Source organism: Lissotriton vulgaris, chromosome 7 (assembly GCF_964263255.1).
Source record: "Lissotriton vulgaris chromosome 7, aLisVul1.2, whole genome shotgun sequence".
NCBI lineage: Eukaryota > Metazoa > Chordata > Amphibia > Caudata > Salamandridae > Lissotriton > Lissotriton vulgaris.
Genome location: NC_141695.1, coordinates 578,567,336 through 578,592,020, shown reverse-complemented (window position 1 = coordinate 578,592,020; position 24,685 = coordinate 578,567,336). Strand labels below are relative to the sequence as shown.

Here is a 24,685-nt window from a genome sequence, read left to right as displayed (position 1 = left end):
TTGCAATCGTGTTTCCGATATCGCCCCCCCTACACTCTTTTCAATCTGTTGTCTATCTTTGTCTTCCCTTGCACCTGTTTCGGACTCTTCTTTAACTCGTTTACAGCCGGAATGGAATGTACTAATGGTGGGATGATGTACTTTTACAGTTGGGAACCGGCGATGCTACTGTAATTATGTTCCGGGACCCTGAATACATGAAAGCAACCCTTTTGAAGTTTACTGTGGGAACTAAGTTGTAACCTTTTGTTCGCCATGTTGTGCTATGACAGAAATATGTATAAAAGGAGCGATCCACAGTTGCAATTTGAAGCAGTCTCCTAGAACCTACATGCGTTGTACTTCTTGTGACTTCTGTGTTCCCTGCAGTAAATAAACCTTGATCTTTGACGCAGAAGGAAGAGTTCCGTGTCTCTGTCATTTGTACGCCGGAACAGGTAACCCACGAAGGTTTCAGGTGTTGTCCCCTGGCACCGCTGGGCCTTAGAATAGCCCAGTCCTTCAACATCCGAGCCCAACACCATATGGCGATCTATGCTACAGTATACAATCTACAGCTCATATGCCTCGACCAGAGGCATTTCCTTACATGCCCCTCCCCTAGATGAACGGTGATAAGCAACTAACCTAAACACTGGTAGTTATCATCGAAGTGAATGAACCTGGAAAGGCCATCTGCATTGGCATGGTCAATGTGTTTCACTGTTTGGTACATCTGCTGTAGATAAATTTACATCATCAACAATTTGGGGTTCTCTTCTCATCTGCATAAGCCACTGGAGAGGTCTGTGGTCAGTCTGAATTCCGAAGTGAGTTCCAAACAGGTAGGGCCTCAGCTTCAGGAACCAAACCACCGTAAGGCTTCTAGCTAAATGCACTCCCATGCTGCTCTCTAAGGGGGAGTCGCCTACTAATTAAGGAAACTAGCTGATTCTGACCATCATTTAACTGTGCCAACACCTCACCAATCCCATGTACAGAAGAATCTGCCTGAACAATAAACTCTTTACTGAATTCAGGTGCCTTTAGGACAGGTGCTGAGCACAAAGCTTCCTTGAGGTGGTCAAAGGCTTTTTGACACTACTCAGTCCAGGTACATTTTCTGGGTTGCTTCATGGAAGTTCTGTCAAGGGTGCCACAATGGTACCATAACCTTTTATAAATATCCTTTGGAACCCAGTCAGGCATAAAAAACGTTATTATTCATGTCAGTTTCTTAGGAACCTCTCAGGTCTGAATAGTCCGGAGAGGTTGGACATAGCCTCCACCTACTTGGTGGGCCAAGTACACTAGTGAATCTTGTTCTATCTGGCACTTATTTCACTTGTTAGTAAGTCCTGCCTATTGCAGGAGCTAAAGCACTTCCTTCAGTTGGACCAGATGCTACTCCCAGGTGGAACTAGAACTGAAACTTTCCAAATCGAGGGAAGGAGTAGTTTCTTGCCTGTAACTCCAGTTCTGTAGTATGGGTATCTCTGTTATAGTCATAATCTTGTGAATAGTCCCGCCCATGTGCGTGGACCCCGGAGCAATCGAAATAGTCTCTTAAGTTGTCTTCTTCTGCAGTCCTACATAGACACTTCTGTCCTACTGTCAAGCAATGTTAACCCCTTCTGTGCTGCGCGAATTTTGCTGCAGTGCTGAACGTTCCATTGGGCCTATGGAACCTTGACGGAACGGTTCCGTCATAAGCACAGGCCAACCGACGCTCTCCGTCATGAGCATGGAAGGGGTTAAAGAAGGTTCAGTGTGGATGTAGTTCTCTCATCCACTCTGACAGATAAACAGCAAAAAGATAGTTAGACTCCTGCAACAGTTTTCTAGTCTATTTTCATTAACCCCCAGATCTGTCAACTTAGTGCACCCATGATGTGGACACAGGCAACAGATTGCCTGTCAAAAGTACGATTTATAGGTTATCAGATCTGGTCAAAGCTAACATCAAAGCTGAGGTTCTGAAGATGCTAGAGTTGTGGGTGATTGAGCCCTCCATTAGTCCATGGGCCAGTGATTCTAGTGCCGAAGCCAAAACTCCAAATATGGCAAACCCGAGATGAGGTGCTGTGTGGACTATGGATGCCTGAATATAGTCACTAAGATGGATGCTCACCCCATACCCAGAGCTGATGAGCTCATAGACAAGTTGGAGACTGCCAAGTACCTAAGTATATTTGACCTGACTTCGGGTTACTGGTGGGTAGACCTCACTCAAGGAGCTAAGGAGGGATCTGCCTTTTCAGCTCCCGAAGGCCACTTTCAGTTTAAAGTGATGCGCTCTTGATTTGAAAAAACCACCTGCTACTTTCAGAGGTTGGTGGCCAAAGTTCTGTTGTAGGGGATCTCTGTGTATAGTCATAATTTGTGAATAGTCCCGCCCATATGCGTGAACCCCGGAGCAATCGAAATAGTCTCTTAAGTTGTCACCTTCTGCGCTCCTGCATAGACACTTAAGAGAAAATCAAAGACAAATAATGCAGCCTAAAACTACAAGGCTACATTGGCCAGCACTGCATCTTGAAGTGAAAAGGATAGCCAAATAATATTAGATTTTACACACTTTGTAAAGTTTCACACCTAGAGAAAGTCCCCTTCAAAAAAATCCTTGTCATGACAGAGAGGAAGGGTTGGACAGACAAGCCCCATAGGCTGCCATTATGTGTCTGGAAAAGGATACCGTGCCTTTAAGGAACTCTCTAGAGCCCCTCGGTATCCCAGAATGCACAGCCAAAGGTCTTTTACTTTCAGTTCTTTTTGAAGATGTATAAAGCTAGGCCTGTAGCATTCAGTACATTATCATTTCATCCACCGGGGAGGAGGGAGGGCGCTTATGACTATAACAGAGATACCTACTACAGAACTGGAGTTACAGGTAAGAAACTACTCCTTCTGTAGTATGGGATCTTTGTGTATAGTCATAATCTTGTGAATAGAATGGCAGGCCCATCCCAACAAACCAAACCAGCGGTGGATGAGAAGACAAAAAAACACTACTGTGCAAACAGATTTCTCAAAAAAGCCTATCCAACCTGAGCGTCTGCTCTGGCATCAGAGTCCAGGCAGTAGTGTTTGGCAAAGGTATGGACCGAGTTCCAAGTGGCAGCTCTACAGATATCTGCAATGGGAACATTACGTAGCAAAGCCGTTGTAGCTGCTTTGCCCCTGGTGGAATGAGCCTTAGGCTTACCCCCTAAGGTCTTGTTAGCCTTTTGGTAACATAACTGTATACAGGACACTATCAATCTAGAGATGGACTGTTTAGATGTGGCAAGACCAGTCCTGACTGAACCATAATTGACAAACAATTGGTCTGACCTACGAATGTCCCTGGTCTTGTCTAAGTAGAACTTCAACACCCTTCTTACATCCAGGGAATGAAGAAACCTCTCTCCGCCGGAGAAGAAGGATCTTGAAAAAATTTAGGTAAAGTTATCGTCTGATTGACATGAAAATCAGAAATCACTTTAAGCAGGAACTTAGGGTGAGTCCTCATGACAACATTAGAAGCATGAAACACCTTATAAGGCTCTTGGCAACACAAGGCCTGGATCTCACTCACCGTGAGGGCCAATGTTATAGCCAAAAGGAAGGCCGACTTCCAGGAAAGATGAATAGGTTCAAAAGGTTCCTTCATCAACCGAGACAGCACCACATTCAGTTCCCATGAAGGGGACGGACGTCTAACAGGGGCAAATACTTTCTTGAATCCCCCCAGAAAATCTTTAACCCCTTCCGTACTCATGTGCTCATGACGAGCTGAGCTTGTCATGACCACACCCATTAACATTATGGTCGAGCACAGCAGGGGAAGATCAAGAGCAGCCAAGGTGTTAATTACAGGAATCTGGAAGAAGGATGTTTGTGAAGGGCATTTCCTATACGCAGTTAATGCTGCGAGGTGAACCTTAATAGAATGGAAATTTAGGCCAGATTGAGCTAAATGCAAGAGGTATGGAAGGATGACATTTTCCTTGCATGAGGTCGGATCAGCGTTCTTGGACGTGCACCAGATGCAGAACCTTTTCCACTTGTAGGCATAGGAAGTCCTGATGGAAGGTCTCTTTTCCTCCTTGAGTATCTCCATGCCGTTGTCAGGCAAGTTCAAGTGTCCATACTGTACTATCTCAGGAGCCATGCCGCCAAACTCAACGATGAGAGGTTGGGGTGCACCATCTGCCCCCGAACTTTGTTAGAAGGTCGGCCGACATGGAAGGCGTAGGTGGGGTTGGAGAGCAGGTCTGTGAACCAAAACTGTTGAGGCCACTCTGGAGCAATGACTCTGGAGCAATGAGGATCATTCGCGCTCTGGATTGAGACAGCTTGATGAGCACTGCCGGAATCAGGGGAATGGGTGGAAAAGCATACAGAAAGCTGTTCGACCAGCTGATCCATAGCGCATTCCCCAGAGTCCCCGGTTGGTAAAACCTGGAGGTGAACTCTCAGGATTTTCTGTTTTCGGCGGTGGTGAACAGATCTATGTCTGGAGTGCCCCATCTTCCGAAGATGTCTCCTAGTAACTCGTCGTTTAGGACCCACTCGTGGGTTTCCTGGACCTGCCTGCTGAAAGCGTCCGCCTGAGCATTCTGCACACCTGGTAGATGGGTAGCCATTATCGTCAGTCCTCTGGCTAGCAGCCAGTGCCAGATCGCATGCGCTTCTTTGGACAGTGTGCGCGATCACGGTCATCACTGTCATTGATGGAACGGACATGAGAGCCTGAGCCTTCCGAAGAATCGATAAGTGTCGCTCCTCCAAAGGAGACACGCTTGCTCTGAGAGGATTGATGGAGGCTCCCAAGTACTGCAGGCACTGAACCGGAGTCGGGACGGACTTGGCCATGTTGATATGCAAACCCAGCTGATTCAACAGAACGGCCGTCCTGTTGAAATGCAATTGTGCTTCCTTGAAGGTGGAGGCTTTGATCAACCAGTCGTCCAGGTACGGGTAGACAAACACCTTGTTCTTTCTCCGGTGCGCTGCCACCACTGCCATGCATTTTGAAAAAGTCCTGGGTGCAGACTTCAGACCAAACGGTAGTACGGTGTACTGATAGTGATTGGTGCTGACCAGGAAGCGCAGGAACTTCCTGTGTTTCCGTGCAATGGGCACATGGAAGTACGCATCCTGCAGATCTATTGCGCAAAGCTAGTCTCCTCGTTGCAGCTGAGGATAAATCTGGTGCAAGGACAGCATGCAAAATTTCTCCCTGCGAATCCATTTGTTTGCTTGTCGCAAATCCAGAATGGGCTGAGCTCGTTTTTGTCCTTTTTGCGTACCAGAAAGATGCTGGAGTATAGACCCTTTCTTCTATGAGAGAGAGGGATGTCTTCTATCACCCTTTATCTTAACAGGGTATTGGCCTCCGCTTGGAGTTCTCGCAGCTGGAATCACGACGGAACCGGTGGAATAGCTGGAGGAGGGCTGACAAAACGAATACTGTATCCATTGCAAACAATATTCAGCACCCACTTGTCCTGGGTAATTTTTCTCCACTCTGCCAAGTAATTCTGTATGCTTCCCCCCACCGGAGCGGGTAACGGGCGAGGGGGAAGTAATTCCTCCGGGCTTCGACCCGGCCGGGCCCTTATTCGCCGAGGAGGCCTGCTGTCCGCCTTTGCCCCTCTGACGTTTCTGGAAGGGTTGTCGCTGGTATTGCTGTTGTTGCTGCTGCTGCTGTTGGCCAGCTTGGCGACCTTGCCCCCGCTGATATCTTTGGGAAGAGTAACGTCTCTGGAAGGGACTGAACTACTTTCGCTGGTCCTTTGGTTTCTCCAAACCTACAGCCTTCAGCGTTTCCACTTCCGCCTTCATGCAATCCATCTCTTCGTCCGCATGAGCCCCGAAGAGGGTAGATCCAGAAAAAGCCAAGTTAGCAATCCGCTGTTGCGCCTCAGGCTTAAGAGAGGTAAGGCGCAACCAGGAATGTCGTCTCAAGTTTATGCCACGGGAGTATCCAGGCGCAGCCAGGAGAGAGGCATCCGCCACCGAACTGATGACCTGATTGGATACCATCATGCCCTCATTCAAGATCTCCTGGAAGTCTTCCCTCCTGTACCTCGGGAGGAGCTCAATGAATTGCTGCAGTGAGTCCCAAAAGGAGCGGTCATACCAACCCAAATGCGCTGATGCACTAGCCGCCTTCATCGAATTAGCAGCTGTACAGCAGACTTTTCTTCCTGCCGAATCCATATGATGGCTCTCCTTGTCTGGAGGGACCGTAGACTATGGGGCAGTGGAATGCTGCTTCTTGGCCGCTGTCACAATGACAGAATCCAGCACAGGATCTGCTCTCAAGAACGCAGGGTCAGAATCCGGGGGCCTGTACTTCTTTTGAAGTATAGATGGTGCCGACTTCACCGAGGCCGGCGTCTGAAACAGTTCCATGGCCGGTTCTTCAAGATCTGGCACCAAAGGTAGCAAGGGGAGAGAGAGGTGCCTGAGCTGCAATGTTTCAGAAATCACAGATGTGGACGGGGTGGGCACAGTCAATGTGATCCCCAACTTCGCTGTTCCCCTCAGCAGCACATCCTGGAACATCACTATGTCATCCACTAGTCAGAGGAGAGTCGGACAAAGTGGGAGAAAATCTACTGTCACTGGTACCTGGACCGTGACCTTTCCCTCCATCGACGAGGACGTGACCTCGTAGAAGATCTATGCTCACTGCGAGAGCGATACCTCCCTCTGGATCTTGACCTTGGCATTCTGGGCCTTGCAGGAACCACTGGCCCAGGAGGCTGCGCAAACGGAAAAGGTTGAGCCGGAACCAAAGGGTTCAGTTGTGGAGGGGGAGGGGGAGGAGGGGGAAGAGGAGGGGGAGGAGGTGGCGGAGGAGGAGGGGGAGGTGGAGGAGGTGGAGGCGGAAGTTGCGGAAGTGGAGGAGGCATAGGCATCCTGGGCCTTGAGGGCAAGTAGGTCTGGGAATAATCAGAGTCCGGTGACCTAAGAACTCTCCTCTTCTTACGAGCAGGCCTCAGGGAGGACGCTCTGGAGTTGGACCTCTCTGAGCGCGAGCACCACCGCGGACCCGCCGATGATGGTGAAGAGACGCTAACAACAAAGGCACTAGATATTCTTCTGGGCCTCGGCTTCCTCTTCGACGTCGACTTTTCCCTCCTCGACGTCGACCTTTTTGATGTCTCCCTTCTCGACGACGTTCTTCCGGACGTCGACAAACTCCCCGACGTAGAGTGTCTTCGCCTCGACGTCGATCTGTCTCTCCTCGACGTCGATCTTCGTGTCGACGTTGAAGGTGAACGGCGGTGTCGCCTCGACGGCGAGCGCCTGTCTCTTCGGGACTCATCACGACGTCGATGGTGCGTCGACCCCGGTGAAGTCCTCGACGTCTACCTCGTCCGAGGTCCCGACGTTCTACCCCTCGACGCCGAACGTCGATGTGGAGCAGATGGTAGTCATACCTCACGACGTCGAAGCCATTGACGTTGACCCGGACCGGTTCCTTTTCTGGGCCTTTTCTTGACTGGGGAGCCCCCCAGAGGCCGATGCACGGGCAGAGGATGATGATAGAGTCCCTCCATGCCCAGAAGTCTCACCTGGTTCTTGATGTCTCCTCTGCTCCAGGCCTTGGAGACGAATCTTCTCCCTGTCACGCAGGGTCCTCCTGGAGAAAGAGTGACAGATATCACAGGAGTCAGGGACATGGGTAAAAGGGAGACAGATTATGCATACTCTGTGGGGGTCAGATTTTGCCTTCTTCCTACCACACTCAGGGCACTTGTCAAATAAAGCTGGCATTTCGACAACAAAGAGGTGGCAAAACTGGTAAAAAAATCCAGCAACTGGAAGAGGAAGACCCCAGACGTTGAGTGAAACACTCAAAACACTGGAAAAGCTCCAAAAATTTAGGATATACCCAAAAAGGTAGAGCTCAATGCTCCAGGTTCCTGCTAGCAGGAGCCGGAAAAAAAGAACTGAAAGTAAAAGGCCTTTGGTTGTGCATCCTGGGATACTGAGGCTCTCTGGAGATTTCCTTAAAGGCACGGTAACCTTTTTCCAGACACATAATGGCAGCTTATGGGGCTTGTCTGCCCAACCCTTCCTCTCTATCATGACAAAGGATTTTTGGGAAGGGGAGTTTCTCTAGGTGTGAAACTTTACAAAGTGTGTAAAATCTAATATTATTTGGCTATCCTTTTCACTTCAAGATGAAGTGCTGGCCAATGTAGCCTTGTAGTTTTAGGCTGCATTATTTGTCTTTGATTTTCTCTTAAGTGTCTATGCAGGAGCGCAGAAGGTGACAACTTAAGAGACTATTTCGATTGCTCCGGGGTTCACGCACATGGGCGGGACTATTCACAAATTATGACTATACACAGAGATCCCCTACAACAGAACTTTGGTCACCAACCTCTGAAAGTAGCAGGTGGTTTTTTCAAATCAAGAGCGCATCACTTTAAACTGAAAGTGGCCTTCGGGAGCTGAAAAGGCAGATCTCTCCTTAGCTCCTTGAGTGAGGTCTACCCACCAGTAACCCGAAGTCAGGTCAAATATACTTCGGTACTTGGCAGTCTCCAACTTGTCTATGAGCTCATCAGCTCTGGGTATGGGGTGAGCATCCATCTTAGTGACTATATTCAGGCATCCATAGTCCACACAGCACCTCATCTCGGGTTTGCCATATTTGGAATTTTGGCTTCGGCACTAGAACCACTGGCCCATGGACTAATGGAGGGCTCAATCACCCACAACTCTAGCATCTTCAGAACCTCAGCTTTGATGTTAGCTTTGACCAGATCTGATAACCTATAAATCGTACTTTTGACAGGCAATCTGTCGCCTGTGTCCACATCATGGGTGCACTAAGTTGACAGATCTGGGGGTTAATGAAAATAGACTAGAAAACTGTTGCAGGAGTCTAACTATCTTTTTGCTGTTTATCGGTCAGAGTGGATGAGAGAACTACATCCACACTGAACCTTCTTTAACCCCTTCCATGCTCATGACGGAGAGCGTCGGTTGGCCTGTGCTTATGACGGAACCGTTCCGTCAAGGTTCCATAGGCCCAATGGAACGTTCAGCACCGCAGCAAAATTCGCGCAGCACAGAAGGGGTTAACATTGCTTGACAGTAGGACAGCGAGAAGTTCACTATCCACTTCAGAGTTTTTCTGCCACACCCATAGAATGATTGCAATGGTATTGTTGAACCTTCCAACCAGATAATGTCCTTGGGGATAGTAGGGTTGTACTTGCAGGTAACACCACACTCATTCCATATTGCTTTCAGATAGGCAGACTAAGTTAGTCCACCTATCTGAGATGACTTCCTCAGGTAAACCTACTCTGGTGAATCTGCCACGCAGCGCCTCACTGTCCTGAGTGGAATTGCTTCAGATGCAGTTTGCAAGAGAGTCAGGGCACTGGCATGTAGGTCTGGTTAGCAAGCCTCAGTGCAATCTCACAATCAAAAGTCCAGCAGCATCAGTTAAACATTTCGTAAGTGATCATGCTAAAAGAGGCATTTCCTTACATGCAGTTACTAGAGCCAGACACTTCATGAAGACCCTGGGAACGGGCTTTATCCTAAAAGGTAAATACCTTGAACTGAAAATGAACTTTTACTACAACAAATCTGAGGAAACCTTTGTGCTTCATTGGTATGTGCATGTAGGCATCCTTGAGTTTTACAGTGGCATGTAATTTTTCTTCAGGAGTGGTATGACCTCTTGCAGCATAGTCATTTCAAAATGCTGTATGCTTATGACTCCTATTTGCAGGCTGAGGTTTACTACTGGTCATAAGAACTGATCAGGTTTTGGTATTAGAAAATACACTGAGTATACCCCCTGGTTGATCTCTCTTCAAGGGAGCATTTCTATACCTTGCTTTATCAGACATTCTTGTACTTCGCTCTAAAGAACAGATAATCAGTCTTAATTGTAAGGTGAAGGATTTTCTGAGCAACTAATACAATATCCGTATTCTAGAATGTTTAGTATTCACTTGTTCAAAGTGATGGACTGAAATTAGTGGAGGAATCTTCCTATTCTTTCCCTTACTGGTGGTGTGTATTTTGAAGTGGAGTCACTTCCATGAGGACCCCATACTCTTCGGGGTCTGTCTTCTTACCCTTGCTCTGTCACAAAAAGACTTGCCATATAGAAGGGTATTTTCAATAACGTACTGCTCTGTGTGAACTGCCCAGCTGGTTGAATAGGGCCTGTATAGGTGTTTTATTTTAAAAAAAGCCATTACTCAACAGACTTCTGGTTGGTCTATAAAAGCCTCCTCCCACCCCAATTGCTTTTGTTCTCTCACCGTCTCCCTAAATCTGCTGTAGTGCTTTATCCACAAAGGGTCGAAAAGATGTTTCTCTATGAAGGACGTTCATGATCAAGGCCAGCACTTCTGGCTTGAACCCCTGAATCTGGTGCATCTCCCTAATGTTGTCTCTTCACACACTTTGGTGCCTGCAGTGTCTGAAGCTTTTAGGGTCTATTTGAAGGATATGTAATAAATCATCTTGCCATCCTGAATGACGGTCTTGGCCCTTTTTTGGTACTCTTCTGGGTGGATGTTGTATTACATCTGTAATGTCCTCCCACTGCCGGTGGCTATATTGGTTGACAAACGTGCAGAATTTGCAGTCCTCCACTAGGTGGCTGATGTTCTTTCTATTTTTCTGTCCGCTATTTCCAGCCTTCTACTCTCTGGAGGTGGTCCTACTGATGTAGTGTTACTTCTCTTCCTGGCTGTAGTTAAGATGAGTCAGTCACTAAATTTGTTGTAGATAAACAAAAAGTACTGGGAGGCGTGTTTATATTTCTTTTCAGTTCTAGAAGTCACTCCTTTCGATGGGGCTTTCTCCCGAAAAGCAGTCTTCCTTTTGTGGCGTATGCTTGGGAGCACTGGAAGGTACAAAACCTTCTTTTGGGATGGTATGAGGGTTTGAAGAAAGAAGCAGGAATCTACTTCTTCCTCATCACTCTGCACAACATAGATGTCCGCTGTTTGTGGTAAAATGTGCATGGTGAAAGTGACTGATACCCTTGGAACCTATCTATAGGAGACCTCCGAATGTGAATGCTTGGGATGTAATGCAGATGGCTCTTAAGAGCAAGAATAAATAGATGCCCCCGTAGGACTGACAGGATACCACTGATAATGACTCAGCAATGCTTATGTCTTTTTTGGTGTATGTTCATGTAAATTGAAAGCCCACTGGTTCGGACTGACGCCTGAGGATAGCCAATACCTCATTGTTGTTTAGTGAGAAACTATGCATGTGCTGATGGAATATACTCTATTATACATTAACAGATATATTGGAATGTGTGAGTGACAAATGGAATTGGGGAGCAAGCCTTAATCTGAGGAAATAGGTTTATTGAACACTGTATAAATAACTATGAACCCATTGATAACTAAATGGAACATGTATATTAATGTTGTATGTACGACGACGTTGTCTGCTGCCTGCTTTTTAAAAAGAGTTGAACAGTTAGGTCTGGTGGCAATAGCCTCTAATGATATGAGACTACTTCTACCGCCAGGAAAGTTCCTGCGCTATCCCCCTCAAGTGTGCTCTGTTCTTCGTAGGGGATGTCCTCGACATTGCCTCATCTGCACTGAAAAACCTTCTGTTCCTCTTGGAGTGGTTCACACATAGTCAAAGGTTCGAGATCCTTGTGCTCTTTCTTCCTCAATGTATTTGGACTCTGGGGCCTTATTGGGATTCAAACCCTTTCAACAACTCAGTCTTTTCTCTCTTGCAAGCAATCCGTCATTTCTTCATACAACATTTCTGTAACTGACTGATCAAAAGGGCATTGCTTGTTGATCCTGGTTCAAGGTGCCCTGGTGCACAGCCTAGGGATTTTTAGGACGACCTGCTGATATTCCCAACTTTGGAAAACATTATACTGCATCATAAGAACCCATTTCTAAATTTCCAAGAAAATCTTGCTTAATGCAGCTGCCTTGATACTCCACATCCAGAAAGGCCATGATAGATATATCCTAGACTATTATCCTTTGCAAGGTGCTCTGAACTTCAGTAGACAGTATCTTTTACCTTTTGTGAGGCTGTACATCTGCACATAAATTAATATGCTTATGAGCAGTGGGTAGAAAGCCTGTCAGGTTATAGTTGGGTACACTATTATGAGCTCCAGAGAATTCATAATGTAAGTGGAAATGTTCACAGAACCGGTGATCTTACTCTAGAGAACCCATGCCTGAGCCAGTAACTGTTAATAAAGTAGCCCCACTTTCATCATAATCTTTGCAAAATACCACCAGAGGGAAAAGCCTGGTTTATATGAAATTAAGTTACCCATGTAATCTCCAGTTAACTAGTTGCACCATTCCTCCAGATACCGCTGAGGGGCTTCATATGAAGATGCACATCTAGCACTATAATGATGCATGATGAACAGGAGTCCGTGGAGAGAAGACATTAGGCCTAACCTAAAATTGCCCAAGTACAACATACATTCCAAAACGTTTCTTGGTTAGAACACTGCCTCGCCTCTAAAGAATACAGTCTTCCATTTACGGCATTCAGTGAAGCGCCCAGAAGTAGGAGTTACTTACCTTCGGTAACAATGTATCTGGTTGAGACGATTCTAGCCGCAGATTCCTTAACGTAGAATTATCCCCAGGCGTGAGACTGGATCCGGAATTTTTTTGCCACAGCATACCTGCGCGCCGGGGGGAAGGCATCACGCGACTCCGCCCTGGTGTTGTCCGCGTAAGTGACGTCAGCGAGGTCACGTAAGTCCCGCCCCAGTGCACCTACAACAGCTTTCTTTGGAGAACAAGCTGCGACACTTACCGACAGGTGAGCGACGCTCTTACGGCCTGGGAGAAGGACGATGTTGAAGATCGAGGAGACTGTTCCGAAAACCCTCCGCAGGGGCCTGACGTGGAGACGCTGCCTACCTGGACATGCAAGCTGGGAAGTTTCATCCAGCGCTCCCGCCGGGACTTTGGTTTCATCTGCTGGCACGCCTCACAATCAGTAGAGTCGTGGTGTTCCCCCAAACACCACATGCAGATGGGGTGAGGATCAGTCGCCGACATCTGGCGCGCACAAGACGAGCACGTCTTAAAGCCAGAAGGCATTCGCACACTGTTCCAAAACACTCACAATAGCGAAAGGGAAAGGCCTGAACAGGCCTGAGCAAGATCCAAATCCGCGCAGCACGCGGAAAAGCAAAAAACTGACATAGGCGCGCCGGGGTGGGACTTATTTGACCTCGCTGACGTCACAAATGCGGACAACGCCAGGGTGGAGTCGCATGATGCCGTCCCCTCCGGCGCGCAGAGATGCTGTGGCAAAACAAATTCCGGATCCAGTCTCACGCCTGGGGATAATTCTACGTTAAGGAATCTGCGGCTAGTAGTCTATCAGATAATCAATGACCTACACTGAGACTCCACTTTTGGAACCTCTAGATCTTCCTCCCATGTCACTATCAATCCAGCTAATGATCAACATCAAGTCATTCAATGGGGAGGCATTCAAAGTGGAGGTTACAGGAAGCTAACTCTTTAATGTAGCAGCACCATTCGCCACAGAGAAAATCTTCAATGTTCAATTGCCCACATAAATTTGCCATTGATTTGCTCCATGGTTTGTATCCCAACCTCATTTACCCTGCAATGAGGAGGATCGGGCCTATTACGGGTGAAGAGGAAGATAGCTTATAGTCCCCACAGCAGATGTGCAGTGCTCTTTGGGAGCAGTGGAACTGCCAGCATAAGCCAATGTCATTCCTTTGCCTGTTCCTTCCCAACCTGATCCTCCACGACAACTACAGAAAACAGGTTTGAAGAAGCCAAGAAAATAAAGAAAGCCGACGACAGGAACGCCACACGAGAGAGCATAAAGTTAAGATACTACTGACCGTCAGATGTTCACCAAAGAAACCTACATACTAGGCATAAGGGACCAGCAGATGAGACAGCTCCTTCAATGGGTCTCATACTCTGAGCCTGTACACCCTCCAAAATACACTAAGCTAGACTGCTTCACACTACCAATGGCGGTGTCATTACAGGTTGGTGTACTTCTAGTCCAAGCACTCAATCAATCAAGATTTCAATCAATCAAGATTTCAATCAATCAGGGGTTATCTTGCGCAGCTAATCACTGGATAGGGTTATCAGGCGCTTGCAGGTGTCTGGAGCTAATTCAAACAGCCAGGTCTTGAGGGCCGTTTGGGATTTTGGAAGTGAGGGGATGGTTCGGAGCTGCGAGGGAAGACAGTTTGAAGTCTTTGCTGAGATGTAGGAGAAGGAGCATCCTCAACTTGTGCTTCAGTAGATGCAGGGACTGTGGGCCAGTGATAGGGAGAAGGTGCGTAATCTTCGACAGTTGAAGTTCAAGAGGGGGCTGATGTAAGTAGGTCTTTGGTTGTGTACAGCCTTGGGTGCATGCAGTTTGAATCAGCATATCTTCTGTACGGGGAGCCAGTAAGGCTGCTTGAGTTGGGGGTGTGATGTGGCTTCACCGGGTAAAGTCAAGAATGAGTCTGGCCGCAGCTTTCTGTAGGATTTGAATACTCTGTATGAGGTTTGCAACAGTCCCGTGGACTGTTGCAATAGTTATATATGGTTGGTTTTCCAACGCAAAGTAAGGAGTTAGTAGGGTCACCCCTTTCCTGTTAGCACCATAGCAAATAGATCTGTGTCCATTTGACTTCCGTATTCCTTGCAGAGCGCCAGTGGTTCGTTTAAACTAAAACCCTAGTTCTTAGCATCATACTCTGTATGAGGTGTGTGGCGATTCAGACATATTCCAGTCAGTTGGTGATGACAGCCTGTGTCACGGGGTGTCTCATATGCGGGAGAAGCCATTTGAGGATTTTACCTAGTGTGCACAGAGTGAAGCAGGTAGTTGAGAAGATGGAGTGGATATGATTTCAAGGTGAGTTTGTGGTCAATGATAATTCTGAAATTTCTGGTGGGGTCGGAGGGTGTGGGTCCTAGGTCTGATGGCCACTAAGAGTCGTACTGTGGGATGTTGTTGCCAAATGTCAGTAGTGCCTTGTTTGGCTTCAGGCAATTCTTCATAGAGTAGGCAACGCTTGTCATGCAACCGTGGAACTTGGTACTGGTGGTCTTAGGGTCATTGGTGAGTGAGAGGACGAGTTGAGTGTTGTCTCTGTAGGATATAATGTTAAGACCGTGAGATCTTATGATGTTGGCCAGCGGAGTCATGTATGAGTTGAAGAGAGTGGGGATAAGGGATCAGACCTTGGGGATACTGCATACAATATCCTTGGGTTAAAAGGTGAAGGTGGTAGGAGGATCTTCTGTGTTGTTCCGGTGAGGAAGTAAGAAATCCATCTGAGCATGTCTGCTTTGATGGCGATGTCCTGGTGTCTTTCTATCATCATGTGGTAGGATACAGTGTTGAAAGTTCCCAAGAGATCGAGGAGGATCAAGGATGCTTATTTCCGGTCCAGGTAGGACCTGGCCTGGCAGTTTGGGCTTGACTGTTACCATGGGATGCAAGGTCAAGACTGGTTTGCATATGGCTGGGTCCAAACTGAAATTGTGTGGTGAGCAAAAAATTCTGGATTTAGGCCCAGATCTCTCCCTGAGGAGAGCGTTTGACACTGTTCAGCATTCTGTCCATCAATTGTTCTTTTTGCGTTTCTCCTTAGTTGAGCAAGGTTCGGATGTCATCAGCAGCTGCGATCAGGGCAGACTTGGTGCTGTGATTGCTGCGGTAGCCGGATCTGGAGACGTTGAGTAGCTGGTTCTACTCCAGGTGCATTGTGAGCTGCTTTTGCTAATCTTTTCCAGTACCTTGTCTGGGAATGGGAGCTGGGAGATTGGCTGGAGGTTTTGGAGCTTGCTGGGGTCGGCAGAGGGTTTCTTGAGGAGTGTTCTGACTTCAATGTTTTGCCAGGAGTCGGGAAATGTTGCGATGGTGATTGAGGTGTTGAGCAGTGTGGCGAGTTCCTTGCTCATCTTTTGGTTTCCGAGGTTGAAGATGTGAGGCGTGGATGGGTCTGTGAGCGCTCCCTAGTGGATGGATTTCATGTTGGAGGTGGTGTACTGCTTGGAGGGGAGTTTCCAGGTGGTCAGTCTGTGGTTAGTGTCGGTTGCAGTGGAGGAAGTCCGTGGGTGTAGATTGGAGTTCAAAGTTTCTGTATATGGTTGTGAACTTGTCACAGGAAAAACAACGGCGAGGTTGTCGCACAACTCCTGTGAAGGTCTGATGTTTTCGCTGCCAGCCAAGTTGGAGAATTCCTTAACGATGTTAAAAAGTTTCTTGCTGTTGCTGCTGGCTTTGATGCATGTGGCTAGGGCTTTCTTCTTCGTTATCCTCAGCAGGCGGTGGTAGAAGCTGAGGGAGGTAAGGTTGCCTTGTCGGCGGTGCCCTTGCTGGTGCTCCATCTCCTCTCCAGCTGTCTGCTGATATGTTTTTGGTGCCCTGAAACCTTGAAATTTTGGTCCAACTGTGGTGGCGGGTGCTGGTCAACTTGAGGAAGGCGGTGCAGGGGCTGGAGATGCTGAAGTGGACAAAGTAGACCATGTGAGTTCTGTGATGTGGCTGAATTTTATGTGGTTGCGGGAGAATAAAGGTGGGATCCAGCATGTGTTCTGTGGTGTGCGTGGGGTCGCCGTCCATGTGGGTCAGTCCGAGGCTGCTCATAATGTCCAAGAGGTCCACGGTGGTGTTGTTGAAGTCAATGTGGAAGTTGAGGTCTCAAGGAAGATGGTTCTTGGAGTCCAGGGCTAGGGGCGCAAAGAAGTATGCAATTGTATTGCAGAAGCTGGAGCGTCTGCCCGGAGTTCGGTATGTAAGTGTGCCTCATTGTTGTCTTGTAATAAGCATGGAGCTTGAAGTTGAGGTTCTCTATGTGGGTTGATGGTATTGTCGGTGGAGGTGCACGGTATAATATCTTTGTGGATGATGGCTGTTCCTCCTCCCCCGCTTGCTGGTGCGGTCCTGGTCCTGGATTTTATATCAGCAAGCCAGACACTACCATCCTCAATTTTGTTTGGTTACTAAGAAAACATTGAGGCCTTCCCTTTTATAGACCAGAATGTGTTCATGTTTGAGAAATTAGTCTCAAAACTACATGAAAGGCAATTATACCTCTGCACTCAGTTCTAATGGCACTAACTTGCAGCCATCGAAGGTTGTGTGCGACATTTGAGTAAAATTCATATACGTCCATAGTGTGCAAGAATAGGGCAAGTGTATCGTAGAGAAGTAATATAGATTATTTTTTTTGCCATGAAGCCCAATTCATGTAAGGCCATGACCGTAATTCTATGAGAAAAATGAAAATGGCAGCTTGAAATCCTCAAAGGGGTCACCAAACAAAGAAATTATGGGTGAGGGGCCAAAATATTAAATCAGAAATACATCTGTAGTCAATAAGGATGAATGAGCAGAGCCCAGTGTTTCAGGATAAGGCGCACAATAAGAAACAAAAAACAAAGGCCAAACGTGATGGTATTATTGAATGTAGATTCACAGCAATCCTTAAAGATGGTGTGTTTAATTTCCACTTGTGTAAGAGGCTACCTATCAAGCTCCATTTCATTGATTAGTATGAGGTTTAATTTCCACACGGTTTAGGAGACTAATTCAGAGGTACTGCAATGTGCTTACTTTAGCAGAATGAAACAGCACAATGCTGGTACTGACAAATGTGATATATAAAAATATTTTTTAGAATAGATATTATCGATTGTGAAATAGCTTCTAATCATCTATTCAATATTTATGACAACAAATGAAAACCCAATAATGATAAAGCAGCTGTATATAGTTTTCATATCATACTTCTGCTATTAACAATAAGGTAGGATTCTATACACAATAAAACAGCCTTTACCTGGGGTGTGAGGTTACGCAAGACAAGCCAGCTGCTGCTTCTTCCTGAAGTGTCAGTGCTCCAAGCAGAACCTATAGCAGTATCAAAAAGCAAACAAGTATTTTAATAAAAAGTCATCTGGAAGCCATTAGGCAGAATCATTGACATAAATAAATGTTTCTGCACATTTCACCTGGTGCAGCCCCATTCATAATTTGCATGCCATATTCATAAGAGGACAGGAAACTATTTCTTAAGCCATGAAGACAAAACTGTGGCTCAGCAAGGACCGCTTAAAATACAGATGAATGTCTGCAATGTGGGTTTTCTACATCCAAGGATGAATACATTTAAATCTACTGGCAAAATGTCAGGAAAATCCTTACAGCTTACTTTATCAGTTTTATCACTGTCATTCCCTCTTCTTCAAATAGAAATTGTTTAAAAAAAACTCAAGGGCTAAAAATAAGGAAAATCATATTTTTGCAGAGCATGAAACAAATGATCAAATGTACTAAATATTATACATACACACACACACACACACGTATACACACACATATAAGGTAGATATAGTTATGACCTATTTTCCATAGGAAATCCGCAACATTCTATTTGGAATAACTTTGGCGCCGATTGAAGAATCTTCGCGAAATTTTCAAAACTTTCGGTCAGCTCCGGTCCGCTCCTATCCTGAAAGTTTCACTGTGATTCGTCAAGCGGGGGACGAGAAAACAGGGGGTCTTAAACACGTTTTCCCCATGCAATTTCCCATGGGACCTTTAGCCGCAGCTACAGCCCGAACTGCTGAACGGAATTACACCAAATTTGGCAAGGAGGTAGTCCTTAGTTCAGACTCGTGCCTTTTGCTTAAATGGTGTAAATCCGTTCAGTAGTTCGTGAGAAAATGACATTTAAATGTCCATATATATCTATGGCCTCAAAGGGTCCGCGTACCCTAAGCGCACCCTGCCGAGTACAAGCTGTATTCTAATTGGCTGTCAACACTCCGAATCAGGAAGTGTTGGCAGCCATTGTGCCTTGGTAGAACCGAGGCACAAGAAACCCCAAAAAAACCCTGTCCCCTTAGGCCTGCTCAGGGGGTCCCACAAGGACCCCCAAAAATATTCTTTTTTTAAAACAAAACGGGAGAATGCGCGCTTAATTGGTATTTAGCCCCTGGGGGCAAAGGATTATATGTACAGGGGGACCCAGAGGGACACTGCAGCCCCGGGGACATCCACCCCCAGGGCCTGTATTAAATTATGTACGGGGGCTATCAAGCCCCCCTCCCAGCCCCGGGGACCACCACCTCCCAGGGCTTATTGAAATTGGGTGGAGGAGCTCTTAGGCCCCCCTCAGCCCCGGGGCCCACCACCCACCGGGGCTTCTAACAAATGTGGGAGGGGTGCCGCGCGGCCCCCCTCCTGGTGCCTTGTACAGGCCCTGGGAACTGCCACCCCCCGGGGCCGGTTCCTGCAGTGTCCCGGGGTGCCCACCCCCGGGACACTGCTGTTTGAATTGGCAGGGCGGGAGCTTCGCGGCTCCCACCCTGCCATTGCAAACTGTTTGGCTTCATTGAAGAGAGAGCAGTAAAACCTGCTCTCGCTTCAATGAAGCAAAGCAGATTGCTTTTCCATATGGGGAGCAGCATGTTAGCTGCTCCCCATGTGGAAAAACAAAGCCGGCTACCGCAGGAGGTGGGGAGCCGGCTGGTACCGTGGGGGGATTGGGGACCCCTCCACGGTCCCCAACGAGAGGCCAGGCCCGAGGGATGGGGTCACCGGGGCCATAAGTGGTCCGGGACGGGGGCCACGCTGCCCCCCTCCCCCATTCAGAAAAGTCCCCGGGCCTTAAGTGGCCTGAGGAGGGGGGCTACGCAGCCCCCCTCCATAAAAACATTAAAAAATGTGGCCATGCCCCGGGGGATGGGGTCCCGGGGCCCAGAATTGGCCACAGGAGGGGGGCCATGCGGCCCCCTTCCCGCAATTTTTTAAAAACATTTTCATTTGGGTGTGAGGCCCTGGGGGATGGGGTCCCCAGGGCCCCAAAAAAGTAAAAGGAAGGGGGGGTCACACAGAAGCTATTGTCCATAAGACGCGCCCAATCACAAATACACTCTACAAACGAGCACTGTGGCGCGTTTTAAATTGGAGAATTTATTCCCCTTCAATACTGGGGGTTCCTTGGCCAACTAGCCCACCAGGTACCTCCAGTAAGCGCCACAGGGCTGCATTGCAGAGAGGTGCTACAGGCCACGCCCCTTTTTACAGCTCTGCAACGCAGCCTTGTGGCGCTTACTGGAGGTACCTGGTGGGCTAGTTGGACCCCAGGGACTTTCAGGATTTAAAGGGACTTAATCCCCCCCAACTTAAAACGGGCCACAGGGCGCGTTTGCACAGTGGTGAAGGTAGGGTGCGGGGCCTGAGGTGATGTGTGCAAACATGCCCTGTGGCGCGTTTTAAGTTGGGGAATTAATTCCTCTTCAATCCTGAGGTCCCCTGGGGGCCAACTAGCCCACCAGGTACCTCCAGTAAGCACCACGGAGCTGCGTGTGTTGTAAAAAGGGGCGTGGCCTCTGAACACCTCTCTGCAACGCAGCTCCCTGGCGCATACTGATGACGTCGTCTGAGTACTTAGACGCCGCCTCCGCGTGCTGACGTCAGTTCTTAGACACTGCTTTTCCGCGCCAGAAACGCAGAGCCATGTTAAAAACCAACACTGGTGCCATTGAAACTAGGGCCCTGAAAGGGGATGACCTTAACCTTAGATATCGGTTCGCAGAACGGGGAGGGTGGGTGGGGCGGTAAGGAATCTAATACTAACTACTGTTTCTTACAGATATATCATTACCGAAGGTAAGTAACTTGTTCATCTGAAAGAAACAGGTTAGTATTAGATTCCTTACCTTAGAATAAATACCCCAGCAATACCAACCCCGGTGGTGGGTCTGCGAACCAATAATCACACCAGAAAGTCCTGGAGGACGGAATGGCCAAAGAAGCCATCCCTCCGGACTTGGCTGTCCAGGCAGTAGTGTCTCGCAAACCTGTGCAACGATGCCTACGTAGTTGCCTGACAGATGTCCTGCAAGGAGACACCCCGGCCCAGGGCAGTGGTAGCCGCCGTGGCCCAAGTGGAATGGGCCCTCAGCCCAAAAGGAGGCTCCTTCTTTGCCAAGGAGTAACAAGCCTTGATACACAAGACGACCCACCGAGAGATGGTCCGCTTGTCTAACGCCCGTCCCTTCTTAGCGCCCACGTAACGTAGAGTTGGTCATCCACCCGGAACTGGCGTGTGCGATCCAGATAGAATGAGAGCGCACGTTTTGGGTCCAGACGATGGAGCCGCTCATCCTCCTTTGAGGGATGCAGAGGCGGAAAGAAGGTGGGCAAGGTGATAGACTGCCCAATGTGAAAGGCCGTGACAACCTTGGCAGGAAAGAGGGTCTAGTCCGCAACACAACCTTGTCCGGATGGACAGAAAGGAAAGGAGGTTTGGATGAAAGAGCCTGGAGCTCACTCACTCTCCTGACAGAGGTGATGGCAACTAGGAAAGCAGTCTTAGAAAGGCCGAAAGGGCGGAAAGGTAGCCCTTGATAGTGCCCAGAGCAGAGCCCTGCTGGGCAAGAGAACTGAAGGAAGAGAAGAACCTTAGAAAGAGGGGCAGAGAGAGGATCCACAGCCTTTGCTGTGCACCATGCCACAAATCTGTTCCACCTGCAGGCGTATACCGACTTTTTGGAGGGACGCCTGGCTGCCAGAATGATATTACAGACTTCAGGAGGCAAGTCAAATGGCCTCAACTATCGCCGCTCAATCTCCAAGCATGGAGGTGGAGACTGGACAGGTTCGGGTGGAGGACCGTCCCCTGCTGCTGCGACAGAAGGTACTCCTGAAGAGGCAGACGAACCGGGGGATCGACTGACATACTGAGTAGCTCGGGATACCAGTACCTTTGTGCCCAGTCCGGAGCCACAAGGATGACTTGGGCCCGGTCGCGTTTGATCTTCTTCAGCACTCTGGGCAGCGACGAAAAGCGTCTCCGAGCGAGTGCCGCCTTGGAAATTCCATCGCGCAGAACTGATGACATTGCACGTTCTCTTCGGTGGCGAATAGATCTAACCAAGGCTCTCCCCACTGCAGAAAGAGACCTTGCGCCACGTCCGAGTTCAGACACCATTCGTGATCCATCATGCACCGGCGGCTGCGTCTGTCCGCCCTGGCGATCAGAGAACCTGCCAGGTGTTCAACCACCAGGGTCACGCCCTGATGTTCCAGCCACTTCCAGAGGCGCAGAGCCTCCTGGCAGAGGGTCCACGACCCCACCCCGCCCTGTTTGTTGCAGTACCACATGGCGGTGGTGTTGTCCGTGAACACCTGCACTACACTCCCCCGGACAGAGGGGAGGAATGCCTTCAGTGCAAGACGAATCGCCCGCAGCTCCAAAAGGTTGATATGGAGCCGGGACTCCGCCGGAGACCAGAGGCCTCTGATCTCCGCTTCTCTCATGTGGCCTCCCCAGCCTTGGAGGGACGCGTCCGTCACAACTACGTGCTCCGGTTGGGGAAGGGAGAGGGATCTGCCGCTGACCCAATCGCGGTCCGTGAGCCACCACTGCAGCTGTCTTGCAGTGCCCTCCGAGATCAGGACATGGTCTGACAGGTTGCCCTGATGCTGGGCCCACTGAAGCTTTAGGTCCCACTGCAGAGCCCGCATCCGCCATCAGGCGTGATGCACCAGAAGGATGCAGGAAGCCATCAGCCCCAGAAGCCGCAGCGTCAATCTGACCGAGACTCGGGATAAAGGCTGAAAGATCGGAATCAGAGCCTGAATATCCCGAACCCGCTGCTCGGGGGAATAAACCCGAAATTGCGCCGAGTCGAGAACCGCTCCGATGAAGAGCAGCTTTTGAGAGGGACACAGGTGTGACTTCAGCACATTGATGGAGAACCCCAGCAGGTGCAGGATGTCCGCAGTCATCTGGAGGTGGCTGACGACTGTCTGGGGCGAGCCCGACTTCAACAACCAGTCGTCGAGGTAGGGAAAGACTGAAACCCCTAACATGCGCAGATGAGCTGCGACCACCGCCATCCCTTTCGTGAACACCCGTGGGGCGCTGGTAAGGCCGAAGGGGAGCACGGTAAACTGAAAGTGCTCGTGGCCGACCGTGAACCGCAGGTATCGCCGGTGGGCCGGCAGGACGGGGATGTGGAAATAAGTGTCCTGCAAGTCCAACGCTACCATCCAGTCTCCTGGGTCCAGGGCAGCTAAGACCTGAGCCAGTGTCAGCATTTTGAACTTCTCCTTCCGGAGGAAGCCGTTGACATTCCGTAGGTCCAAGATAGGGCGTAGGCCACCTTTGCCCTTCTTGGGTACCAGAAAGTAGTGGGGGTAGCAACCACGCCCAGGAACGCGCTCGATGGCCCCCTTGGCCAAGAGGGCCGTAACTTCCTCCTGCAGAAGCCGCAAATGATCCCCCGATACGCGGTGGTATTGCGGTGGCATGGCTGGAGGGTTCGTCTCGAAGGGGAGGGAGTAGCCCCTTCGGACGATTTGCAGCACCCACCTGTCCGATGTGACAGTGCGCAAGTGGGAGTGGTGTTGGCGAACCCTGCCCCCCACTGGAGTCACATGGGCCTGAAAGCACGGACTAGGAAGGTTTTGAGGTGGATTCTGCGGGGGAAGGTGTGGACTGGCCTCGCTGTTGTCCCCGACCGCCTCCACGGCGGTGTCCACGGCTGCCACCGCGTTGGATGTTAGTCTGCGGTGCGTGGCTGGCAGCACGTGTGGGGGCGCCCCTTCCTTGGCCACGAAAGGAGCGGAAGGCACCGGTTTGCTGGCGCGGAGCCGAGAGGCCCAAGGACTTGGCTGTAGCCATGAGTCCTTAAAGCGCTCAAGCGCATTGTCTGCCTTGTCGCCAAAAAGGCGACGGCCATCAAACGGCATGTCCATGAGGGTATTCTGGACATCCGCTGTTGGGGGACCTCAACCAGGCATGGCGACGAATCGCCACCGTCGTTGCCATTGCTCTGCCCAGGGAGTCGGTGGTATCCAGCCCACACTACATGGAAAAACGGGCCGCATCTCGACCCTCCGCAAAGGCTTGGGCGAGTTTAGCCTTGACCTCCGCCGGGCATTGTGGCAGCACGTCCGCGACCGTGTCCCACAGAGAGTGGGTGTAGCGGCCCAAGAGGCACGTGATGTTGGAAGACCGCAGTTCCAGACTAAGGGAGGAGAATATCTTCTTTCCATATTTCTCATACCTCTTGGATTCCCGATCAGGCGGAGCCGACGGGAATGCGGTCTGGGAGTTTGAGGCCTGGATGGCCAGGCTCTTGTGGGTGGGGTGGGTAAACAGGAAAGCAGGGTCGCCCAGGCGGTGGCGTCTGGCCACGTTCCTATCTACAGGCTGACCTGTAGCGGGCCTGGACCAAGTGCCCAAAAGAACGTCAGTTAAGGCCTCATTAAACGGCAGCAGAGGCTCAGCCGAGCTGGACTGTGGTTTAAGGACCTCAGTGAGGAGGTTAGTCCTCACGGCCGCGACAGGGAGCTCAAGGGCCAAGGCCTTGGCCGCCCGCATCAACACCACACTGAAGGTTGCCCACTCCTCCGTAGCCACGGTAGGAGGTGAGACAAAACCAGTGTCTGGCGAAGTGTCCAGACCACTGGCATCCCCAAGACCTGTCCAGTCCTCCTGGGACTGACACTCACGTGTCAGAGGCTCCCAATACTCCTCATCACCCATCCCCTGATAATCAGGGTTGTCAAATGATGAGGCCGGTTCATTGAAGTAAAACTCCCCAAGCGGCGTCGAGAGCGGTGCCACTCCGGCGCCGGAACCGGGTCGAGGGAGGTATCGGGGACGGCGCCGGAGGTGACA

The 24,685-nt window shown here is 49.4% G+C and overlaps 1 protein-coding gene across 5 annotated transcripts in view; it reads right to left on the bottom strand.

The window, feature by feature from the left end:
• Nucleotides 1–24,685, bottom strand: part of TNRC6C (trinucleotide repeat containing adaptor 6C) — a 948,409-nt gene that overhangs the window by 38,408 nt on the left and 885,316 nt on the right. For all 5 annotated transcript variants that reach the window (XM_086930670.1, XM_086930667.1, XM_086930666.1 and 2 more), the window contains one exon: nucleotides 17,825–17,895. In XM_086930670.1, coding sequence (XP_086786796.1) covers nucleotides 17,825–17,895 — 71 coding nt within the window. The remainder of the gene's footprint in view (nucleotides 1–17,824; nucleotides 17,896–24,685) is intronic.